This window comes from Aedes aegypti, chromosome 1 (genome assembly GCF_002204515.2).
Source record: "Aedes aegypti strain LVP_AGWG chromosome 1, AaegL5.0 Primary Assembly, whole genome shotgun sequence".
Taxonomy (NCBI): Eukaryota; Metazoa; Arthropoda; class Insecta; order Diptera; family Culicidae; genus Aedes; species Aedes aegypti.
In genome coordinates, this window is record NC_035107.1 from 81,304,011 (window position 1) to 81,316,335 (window position 12,325).

At 36.7% G+C, this 12,325-nt stretch overlaps 1 protein-coding gene across 1 annotated transcript in view; it reads left to right on the forward strand.

The window, feature by feature from the left end:
* Positions 1 to 1,986: 1,986 nt before the first annotated feature.
* Positions 1,987 to 12,325, forward strand: part of LOC5571304 (transcription factor kayak) — a 44,964-nt gene continuing 34,625 nt past the window's right edge. The window contains exon 1 of the mRNA XM_021840861.1: positions 1,987 to 2,945. Within this exon, the coding sequence (XP_021696553.1) occupies positions 2,664 to 2,945 (282 nt within the window). The 5' untranslated portion in view covers positions 1,987 to 2,663. The remainder of the gene's footprint in view (positions 2,946 to 12,325) is intronic.

The window sequence follows — 12,325 nt, forward strand, 5'->3', positions numbered from 1 at the left end:
TTCTGAACTAAAAGCGTAGAATTTCTTCGGTTTTCCATTGTCAATCGATTGATTAGACTATGGGCAAGCATATTATACAACCAGTGTCGTGGACTTTGTCGCCAAACGATAAAAAATGCCGGGGTCCAAAATATATACTTTGAGGGTCCAAAATGTATTAGTGTGTCCAAAATAATGAAAAGCAGTGCTTCGCAATTCAATTATTTTCGACGTTTTTTGGATCCCTAATGATCGTATGGGCATTTTATCTCGTAGAGGAAGTCTATCTCGACATTTTGCCATGTTTTTTGACTTGGTTACGCTGTGCAATTAATTAATTGCGACAAAAAACTGAAATCACTTCCTTAGGGGGTCCAAAATACGACCGTTACCCTAGAACAAATTTCTTCAAAATCCATCGCCCAGTTTACAATATCATCATCTGGTGAGCATGTTGCACGAAAAGGTGTTTCGTGTAACAAGACCGGCAGATGGCGGTAGTGTGAAACGTCAAACGCGAAGAAAAACGAAGAGTGTGCCTCTGGTTGTCAGATATGTAACATAGCGAATTTGAAATGATCGTTAAATGAGTGGTCGATGTAAATTTTGTCAGTGTTACGTCTGTTTGTCTGTGCTAAGGGTGTCTGTTAGTCCAAAACAGTCATCTGGTTGGTTCCTTGAGAAAGTGCAGCTGTTATGGCGATACTGGAGTGTAGTAACTAGCCTCCCTACACAGACGATCTTCTATTTAAATCAGATCACATTTTCGCGATCACGCTTTACCTTGATTTTCCAACGAGTTTGAATTAAAAAACTGAAGCACTAGTTCGACATAATCAAAACACATTCATTCTCCCCAAAATACATCGACAAACTATATTTTTTTTCCTTTCGAAAACCTGTGCATACTATGATTTGGATAGATTTCATTTACTAGCTTAAAAGTGCATGAAAAAAGTTGTTCCCAACCCAATAGTTCAAAATAAATTGAATAGTTAATAATAAACAGTAAACTGAAAATCAGTATCAATGTTTATCAATAGTTTTACCGATAGTTCACTTACATTCACAAATTCACAAATTTTATATTTAATACTAATGCGAATGATGTATAAGTTTATGAATACTTTCTAATAATTATTGGGCTATTTGATTCAGCCAATTAGATTCAGCTATCATTTGTCTACTTTTATGAAATTCCGACACGTTAACCAATGATTTGTATTGTCTAAACATGCGTTCAACATTGAACATTTGGAACAAACATTATAGTAACATGTTTCAATCGCCATTATCGCCACCAGGTGGATTACTTTTTTTTCCTGCTGCCCTCGTGAGAATCAGTCGACCAGACCATACACAATCCGACCCAACCGAGGCTTGCAACTCGAGCTGTGATTGGTTCGTTGGGGCCCGAATTGACGTCATCGCTGCTCGACCGCCAGAGCGAAAACCAAAATGCAAACGGCACGGAGCGTCTAGAAGAGGCGAGCCTAGATGTGTGATTCAACAAAAAGCGATAGATTTTCGTACATGTATTGCTGTTGGCAAACACATTCCATGTTCGTCTCTGGATGTGGATGTACAACGTTTGTTTTGATGTTATTGCGCAATATGTGAGTCTGAAGGGAATATTTTATCGTGGAATTTCTAGAATTTTCTCATCAACATTTGTAAGACATAGATTTTTAATTTTTATAGGAAATATAATGAAAATATCGAAAATATGTTGAAAGTTTACTTTCGTGATAAACCTAAAAATTGTAAGGCAATAAAGATTTGCATAGCATGCTACGTTTTGGGAAAACGTCAACTCATGTGTGCGAAAAAGGCTATAGGCCTATTACGGTGCCTGTGTTCGTGACACAAAGCTAACCGTCGGGAGCCGTATTCGTGTAATGTTCAATGTTTTCCTTTTGGGCCTGGCTAAAATATACTATACACTGGGAAACGTGAAAACCGATGACTCATAGTCTATAAACTCCTATTGGCCCGTTCGTTTGTATTCGGTGGAGGCGATTGACATTGGCTGGCACTATACGGCCGAGTAGAGGGAAAGCGATTTTTTCGTCGTGGTGGCGTTTCGGCTGCGCTAGACTCGTTGATACAAAATTCTCGGAATCCGATTGCAGCCTCCCGGAAACAGGTCAGGTGACAGTACTTCACCGGAAGTGAGTGGCATTCCCCACGAGAGGGCTGTTTTCAGTGCGGTACGGTACGCGAATCGCGATAATTTTAAGCCAATAAGAAATTCTTTAAATCATTCACAAAACTGCAAGTGAAAGGAGAACCACTTCTGCACCTATACAGAGGTACGACGAGTGGTTGCGACACGAAACCGTTCCGTTGAATGTAATATTTTACAGTTGTGTCGTTTTGTTAATCCCCGAATTAAATTATATGCAAAAAAGCGAAGTGTGGTTGACCGTTTGTTTGCATGCATGAAAAAAATCCCAGCTGAAGGGAAAGCAGATTACCGAAGCAATATCTTTCAAGCTCTACGCGTAGTCGTCTTCACGCGTATAAGTATTGTGCAGTGTGGCGGTTGCCTATAAACTCACATATACATACGTAGCAAAGATAGCCGCGCTTCAACGCAATCCAAGTGGACAAGTGTGGATAACACTACGAAGCGATTTATCCAATCTCGTTGAATCGAAGAAGAAACAGGATATATCATCATCATGAAGTCCGATATGGGTAGAGGCAGTATCGCGCCTAAACCATCCACGGGCGACGAAAATTCCTCGACCTCGTCGGGCAGCAACGGTAACGCTAGTGCTAGTAGCAACAGTAACAGCAATAGCAACAGTGCGGTAGGGGAAGATCTGAGCAACAATAGCGGAGGAGTAGCGAACAGTCTCAAGTCGTCATCGTTGATTGGCGGAGTGGTAGGCCTCACGTCACTGTCACTGGGAGTCCCACAACCGGCGCATCAAGCGAGTAGCATCATTCTGACCCGAGTGGTAAGTAACGAATGTGATTGCAATCACACGGCACCGAAGAGTACCTATAGGTGACGCTTGTAATTGATCGGTATTATTGACTGGTTCATAAATTTTAATTTCATCATCGTACATGTGGATTTGAGAATGATGGAAACATAATAATTGAAGTAAACATGTTCAAACACGACTCATAAACTCGTCACGTGGAAATATGTGAATGGATGTACAAGTTAAATGATTGTTGTTAATATCTAGTGGCTTAACAAACAGGAAACAAATGTAAATTCATTTGGCTAATTTACATTTTTAGAAAATATATGCATTATTTTATGTACCAACTCGATTAAATAATATCTGCAGTTTATATTTGCGGCGTTGATTACTATATATAGAACGATGCAGTATCCGGAAGACTGCATATCAAGGCCATATTATTTGTTCTAAAGCTAGTTCAAGGTCATACTTGTATGATGCAATCATTGACTTTGCTGTGTTATGTTGGAATAGTACTCAGTTAATAATTTTGGAAGTGCCCATAAGAACCCTTAGCTGAGAAGCAGGCTATGTCCCAGTAGGGACGTAAAGCCAGAAGGAATCAGAATCTCTTAAGTGGACGTGATATTTTTGACCTTATACCTTCAACGTTGATTTTTGTTCATAAAAAGTGTGGGCCTCAAAGTACATAAAGAGATTTTACATTGTCATCAAGACACGTCCAGAAAATAGCTTACGGGAGATTTGATCATCTTTTGATCAGTAATACGGTTGTAACTCTGCAGAGAAATCATAATTTGACGAGATTTCTGCAGCAATTCTCATGTAAACGTGTTTTGCAAGATCATTCATTACGAAATGGTTCTAAATAGCGTTGAAAGTACTCAATATTTCGTTCTTGCAAAGACATGTCTTAGGAAGTGTTCATATAACTTAAGAGATTTAAAAAAATATTTCAATACTATTGAGGTCGCAAATTAATGAGGCTTATTTAAACACTAGCTTACCCAGCTAGCCACGTTTTAAAGGAATTTGAAAGCGTCAAACTATGATTTTTCAAAGATTGCTATTGCCTATTTTTAAATGCAACTTGGCAAAATAAATTTCTTTGCTAAGGGCTCATTAAACGCTGGAGGGGGTTGGTTGGTTGGTTGTCCTCAAGATGTTACAGTTCATACCAAATTCAAACAAAAAAAATCATACAAAATGCGTTACAAGGGGATGGGTGGGTGTCAAAAATGACCATTTTTAGCGTTATGTAATATGAGAATGAACCCTAATATAAACTTATATGGAGTTCGCCAGTTGGACTTCCGCAGCAAAGTTTCAAGCGAACTAACTGTCATTGCTCTCGTTTTCAATTATGAATCGTGGTTTACGGCTAACCAGCCAAACCGAAAAGCCAAACATTACATATACTTTGCAATTCGATTAAATGGACAAATGTCATTGCTCTGCCAGCTCGACTTTTATCTTGACTGTTTTCGAAAACAGTCCGACATCACGTCAACGGTAGCAACGGAAGATTTGTCAGTTCGAGCGCGCCAAAATCCTTCCGATTGAAAATGTGTTGGCGGTGGTTAAGAAGCAACCGTTTTTTTCTTAAGTGATGATCAATATTGTACACTTGTGAATTTTCACTAATTGTGAAACATATCAATCGATGGTGTAAAACCATTCGCTATTAGCAATTCAAATTCATGTGTAAAACACGTTAATTTATTAATTATCGAAAAATTTGCTGTAGAGTTTCGCGATTTCGTAATTTTCTGATACCAGCCGGCCATTACGGGTCACACGCGTATGGCAAATGTAAGTCCTTGTCACGATAGGCAAACAATTTCTACTAGTGATTGATATCGCCATTGTGAAACACATTGAGAAAGTGTGTAAAAGCCTTTGCTATCGAACTAAAGTCAAACCTTAACAGAATCATAGATTTTACACGTTATTTCACCTTGCCATTTGACACGACAGATCCTCGTTTAAAAGAATGTGGATCGAGCGTGTGGATTATTTTCAGTGTAGTCTTGGGGATGTAAATCCCGTGAACCGGGAAAAGCGGGATAAGACGGGAATTTGAATCCACCGGGGAAAAGACTGTAAAAACGGGTAATTTAAGAATGTCACCGGGAAAATTGTTTCGAACGAATATTTTCGAGCTCTAAATCTACAAATCATAAGTTAATGGTTATGTTTGAATACATTGCAATTCAGCATTCGTGAATTTGAGCAAGTTACATTCGCTGAAATACTTTAAAAGTTTAATGATTTAATTTTTATTTTGTTACACTATGATTCTTAAAAATGTTTCATTTAGTAGTTAGTAAAATATGATGCCATACTTATCATATTAGTAAACTAAAGTATGTTCCACTTAGTATTTTGCCGATTCTTTTTCATTAATCTGGCGCCTATACTTGTTATAACCAGAAATTTATTACAGCCTATCAATCCGGAAGAATTGTTTATCCAGTGGTAGAAACTTCACGAAGATTCATACATATGTATTTGAAAAAGTTATTGAAGTTGAAAACCTAACAAAGTCAGGAGAAATGATCGAATAAATTTTTGAATTCTCAAATTTCGTACCAACAATTGTAAGTTCAAATAAGTTTTTGCAGATAAATATACTCGGAATTGATGATTTGGCAAGCTATCTGCGGTTATGTAAAAAAAACCTGTGGTTTTCATTATTGGAACCACAAAATGGTCAATTCCACAAAGAAAAGTGTTTTAAGAATAGAATTTTTCCATTAATTCAATCGAACGAAGGTCACATGAGGATCTAACCCAACTTATCCAGCTACCATTACTGACTTTTAGTGTAAAAATATCAATCCTCAGTCCAGTGGGCGTTCAACTTGTTGAAATCACTCATTATATGCGACCTAATTCTAAGTGCAACAGATTTAATTGTTTAAATGTTGAAACTTCCAATATGAAACTATTGATAACTATTAAAAAAAAAACTATTTGAAAGAAGGAGTGAAATTTATTCGCTTCAAAGAATCCTTTGTTTTCATAAAGAAAAAAAATCTAGAGATTAGAAGTTGAGTTGAAATAACTTCAATTAGCAAAATTAAAAACCGGAAAAATTATGAAAACTATACCGGTAAAACCGGAACTTTCTGCTGTGTCATATCTCAAAAGTTCCAGAACATTCTATAAATTAGAAAAAAGAATGTTAACAAAAATTTTCGAATATTCTGCAAAATACTTTTTGTAGTGTTCTCTTATTTATTGTTGTCTGTAGTTCTGACAAACTGATGTACTGCTTTAAAGTTTATATCGTACACTGAGAAACAGTGTTGATAGACTCACACTCAAAATCTCAATCAATACGCTCTCCCGTGAGAGCAAACTCATCAGAGATCTGCTTCGCAAATCTCACGCTTGAGATTTTGATGCAAAATCAACTCAATCAACTCAAACCGTAAAAAATGATTCAGTCGCAAAACCCGACAAAAACTCGTGAAACCCGAATGTTGTTGTTTACGTTAGAAAGGATTAATATAATTTTACCAGACTAACAAGAAGTTATTGCCGTGTGTGAGTAAACTGTGGAAATAAGAGACAATGAGTCAAAAAGGTGAGCCAACTCATCCATGATTTTTTGAATGCTGAGTTGCATGATTGACAACTCACGCATGAAAAATCTCAAGCGTGAGTCGTGAGAAATTGAGTTTTTCACAACACTGCTGAGAAATAATAAAAGTCACAGAATTACTACACTAAATGTCATTTCGCCTGGGTTGAAGCTTAGCGATGCTTCAACCCAGGTGAATTGACAAATCTGTATAAATAAAAATGAAGTGGTGTTTGTATGTCACGAAATGGCTTGAGAACGGGACAATCGATTTACATAATTCTTTCACGGTTGTTTTCTTGAAGGGTTTCGACGTGTTCGTGTGACGAAAAAGTTTGGGGAAGTTTTCGGAAAATTTGGTAAAACGGAAGAGTACTAATATGTCATTTTGTATCCACGCTAACATAAAAGTACCCATTAAATGGGTTTCATGTACCCATTTGTATGATCAGTATGGAGTTGTCAGAAGAAGGGTACTTTTCAGTGACATAAAAAGGGTACTTTGGCCTCATTATGAAGTATCATTCCTGGTAATATTAGTGGGTACATAGTAGGGGCCCAGATAGCCGTAGCGATAAACACGCAGCTATTCAGCAAGACCAAGCTGAGGGTCGTGGGTTCGAATCCCACCGGTCGAGGATCTTTTCGGGTTGGAAATTTTCTCGACTTCCCAGGGCATAGAGTATCTTCGTACCTGCACCACGATATACACATGCAAAAATGGCATAGTAAGCTCTCAGTTAATAACTGTGGAAGTGCTCATAAGAACACTAAGCTGAGAAGCAGGCTCTGTCCCAGTGAGGACGTAACGCCTGAAAGAAGACATAGTACACATGATATAGTTTGCAAGGCAATAGCGCCATTTTTCAATTTCATTTTTTTAGCGCTCGGTGTTAATGAAAAAAGTCAGGATTTTCTTATTGTTCGACATTCAATTATGGAGGAGGAAATTGCACGCACTATTTTCGATTCGTAAGTAATATCAATGGATACTTCTCAGTTAGTAGATATTTTAACAATCGGTTTTTCTAATTGTAGATTTTTGGATAACTGCAGCTGAGTTTAATGCTGACTGAAACGATTCACGTAGTGCCTGGGTTGTCTGCGAAATGATCGTATACATGTTGAATTTTTGTTTAGTTAAATTATGAAATAAATGTACGTTGTATTTTATTTAGTCCCTTATTTATGCTGATATTCTTTATATGGATTTTTTTTTTTGAACCAAAACTTATGTCATAACCTCAATCCGCTGCATCGCTCATAAAATAATTGGGTTTTATTACTCATGTTCATATCAGCGGTCAGGAGTGAAAAATACCCATTATTTGAAGTACGATGCGAATACTCTTTAATGAGTAAGTCGAGTTTACTCTTTAAATGAGTTAAGCCACTTTACATGGAAATGGGCTCTTTTTTACCCATTAATGGGTACTTTCATGTTAGCGTGTGGGAGATTCCATTGACATTTTTCAACAGTCTACTTGATGGCAAGACGAAGTTTGCCGGGACCACTAGTAGGAACAAAATTCCCTGCAGAATGAAAAAGAGGCAGACAGAAAATAGTCATTAATGCATAAACTTTAGTAATTCTGTGGCTGTGCTTCTGAGTATAGTGCTCAGTGAAATATTTCGGTGAAACATTTCAAAGCATTACTGACTGACAAACAACTTTGGGATTTTATATGTATGATATGAGTGGCTAAAATTTTCTAGTAAATACCTTTATTAATTTGGGGAGATTTGATTCCTTGTCGTTACAAACAGCAGTGATATCACTGTTCTAAGAAAATTCAAATTTCCAAATAGAATTCGATTGTACCATTAATAAAATGTCAGTAAATTAGTTGAGGAATAAAGAGTCCATAGCCAATATCTTTCAAATAAAATCATAATGAACATGAATAAACACATATAAAAGAGGGACATCTTTGAATTATTTTTTGATTATTTTATCTTTGAAATTCTGAAAATTTAAGGCGATTTGTTAAGGTATACGCAAAGTTATCGAGATTTTTTAAATCCGTTCAAATGATCTCTGTGCAAGTTTAAGCTTAGTTTAGTTAATTCAAACAAACTGCTTCTAAATATTTTTTTATGACGTCTGATGGATTTGCAGCTCTGGCATTGTTTTTCGTATAGATGAAGTGTTTCATAAAATTATGTAGATTATGTCTCCCCTACCGTTCTTAGTTGATGTATTTGTCTAATATTTGCAATTGGAATATTCCCTACAAAACAGAACAATGCTAAGGTTGTACCACTTTTGAAACCGAACAAAAATCCTACCAAACCCTCAAGCTATTTTCTTTTTAAAAAAGTTATGAAAAATAATGACGGATTATATTTGACAATGAACAGTTCGTATTCATACATGGACATTCATCCACTCATCAAAAGATAAAATTATAACATGAACCATTCATCGTACAAATACAATACGTACAAATCGTACACTTCGGGTAACTCTATCAATCGACTGTAAGAGCTGGTGTTCTTCAAGACAGCATTCTGGGCACCAATATGTTCTTCTTCTTCTTCTTGGCATCACGTCTTCACTGGGACAAAGTCTGCTTCTCAGCTTAGTGTTCATATAAGCATTTCCAAAGTTATTAACTGAGAGCTATCTTTGCCAAAGTTGCGATTTTCGCATTCGTTTATCGTGTGGCAGGTACGATGACACTCTGTGCTCAGGGAAGTCCAGGAAATTTCCATTAAGAAAAGATCCTGGACCGACCGGGAATTGATCCCAGGTACATTCAGCATGGCTTTGCTTTGTAGCTGCGGACTCTAACCACTCATTGGGATCAATATATTTACTCCATTTTCACATCTAACTTATCTGAGTTACCTTAGGGATGTCAAAAATCGTCAAAAAAGTCAACATATAATATTCCCACATAAACCAGAAGCTCTTTATTTAAAACCTTAAAGTAGACATGTTCTCACCATCGGAAAGGTTCCAGTGAAATTCGTCTGATACAGATCATTATTTATAACTCACGCTAGATAAAAACTTAACTTCCAAAAACCACATTAAACGCATTGAAGCCAAATGTAACAAATTTAAGAAATGTCTGTATCCATCCATCAACTGTAAATAAAAACTTGGTCTTAATAAGGAGTTTCTGATCCGATCTTCTGATTTTCAGACCGGCAATGTAGTGTGCTATACTAATATGGACCATTTGTTGTAATACCAAGAAATATTTCCAAACTGAGAGTAGATAATAGTTAATAATTTAATAATAGTTAATAATTTAATATTAGTTAATAATTTATTTATAGTAAGAATTTCTCAGGATTCTACCAAGAACCTCATCAGCAGAAGTATTAGCTAGCTTAATGGATCAGGAAATCATCAAGGATTTTATCTGGAATTGTCTTCGTTAGCTAAATCTATTATCGATAAAATTAACTGGCCGACCCTTATTAATAGTTTAAAAAGCATAGACTCCTTAACAATCAAACATTGATTGATGCAAATCTCTTCAAAAACTTATGAAACTACAATTACGCATCCTACCATTTACCATTGGAGAATTATACAGGTCCATTCACTACAAATCCCAAAGCCTGCCCATATATGCTTGATTACACTGAAGACTGCACAATTGATCAAAAAAATAGTCAATTTCCTGCATATTCGAGCCTTGTCTTGAGATAACGAACCGTAAATTACCGAACAATAATCGAACCCCACTGACCCTAAAAGCGAGATAATATCTTTTGTGATCGCCTCTCGTCAGCAATCACAAACAAAGAGGCAATCTTCTGTACTTCGTCGTCGTCGTCCACCGGCAGACAACGGCTGTACGGGATGGAATTCCAATTTGTTTCCCTCCCCCACCCCCGCACGGTCAATTCATACCCCGCATATTTCAAAACAATGTCAATCTGAGGACGACCAAAGTGCATTCCCTCATTTTACGGTCGCACTCGACGACATAAAGAAGAATAACAACCCGAAGGGAGGAGGGAAAAAAATCGGAGGACTACTTCCATCAATTTATATGGCTTATTCCTCAACTTCTCAACTTTATACTTAACGAATTAAAAACTCATGAATGTGTATTAGTGCTGCTTCAAGCGCGAACGCCACTCCGAGGGGAAGTGCTGGAATGTGCATTATCGACTCAATGAAGCAGCCTGTCTCACCTGCTAGTGTTACCATACGTACTCCTTTCAGAGTACCTTTTTTTCCTAAAAAGTTGTGTACGATTTTTTTGACAAATAAGATTAAGCATACTCTTTTCAATGTATCACTCCGAGTTACCAATCAAAGCCCATAATTTACTGAAAAAACCAGATAAATCTATAAAATATTATATTGAGCATCCAGAAATATAATTCAAAAAATAGATCTTCAGACAAAGACAATAAATGACATAATTATTAATGGAAACAAGAATGAAGTCATGTTCTAGGTTCGACAGGTCTTCTGTTCGATTGGAACGCGGATTTATATGGAAATGACAGTTCGCCGCGGTTCCAATTTTGACATTGACGTCACTTTTATTTAAATCCACTCTGGATGGATATATGACGAAAGACCATCTATCTATCTTCTATGGAGTGGTGTTTGTATGTCACGAAATGGCTGGAGAACGGATCGACGGATAGACGTAAATTTTTCACTGTTGCATGGTAACCCTACTGGCTGTCGTAAGCGGACGGCAATAATCGACTCAAACCAATCGAGCTACCTGTGCGTAGTTGGTGGTGTAATGGGATTCCGTTTTTCTTCAATGACTTGTTCTAAGTCAAGTCTGGTAATTTACCATAAGCAACAAATGTGGAATGCATTCGTATATATGGTGGCAGCAATCGACAAGAAATACTTAAGCAGAACTAGGCTTATCGTGCCGGCAGCACCGATGACAACGACGCAGTCGCAAGGACGTCTTGTTCAGCTCAGATGCCATTATAGTACATACAGTTTAAAAATAGGAAATGTAGATAAAACCTAATGAAATACGAATCCATTATGCATTATCAGTGCAAACGTAATTGCTGATTGATTTCAAATCGCATTCGCGACGCGAGATTATCAAATCGAGGTTATCTCGCATCGAGATGAATTCTTGAGATTGTACATGGCAATAAGATGAATGCCTAATGTTGTTTGTGATGTTGCAATGGAATAGCATTGATTGCTATCCATGTCCTTAATGACAAGCAATTAGTTTTAACAACCATTATGTTTTATTAAGTACTGTGCATTGCGCGATAAGTTCTCGCACCGACGATCTTAAAAGCATCTAGAAATGCTCCTAGATCGTCGCAGTTGCTACAAATCGATTGTTCAAGGAATGATCGCTCAGGCAACATCAACACACGGAGACACGGAATATTCGTAATGATTTTTTTCCAGTCAAATCAACTAAAGAATGTTTAGGAAATATCTAAAAATATTGTCTAAGTATGCTGTTTCACAAACGATAAGAAATAAAAATTCTTGACCGGATGGGTCAAGAAATTTTCTGCAGAAGGCTTCATATAAAATGATATTTCTTCTCATCAGCGTACTGCGAACAAAGAAAAACTATTTGATTTACCATTTCCTTCACGTAATTTCCAACGCATCGAGATAGGCGATTACTTTTCAGCAAACAAAAATAATTGTAGGCTATAACTATAACCAATAATTGTTAACACATATATTGTTGATAGAGTTTAAAAGTCAAACGTCAAAATTCTGCAATATTTTAGTTGACTCAAAATAAATGTAATTGGATGCACAATATGTTGTAATGTTCATCATTTTATTCTGCTTTATTCACAGGTAATTTTAGGTTGAATATTTGATGAATGT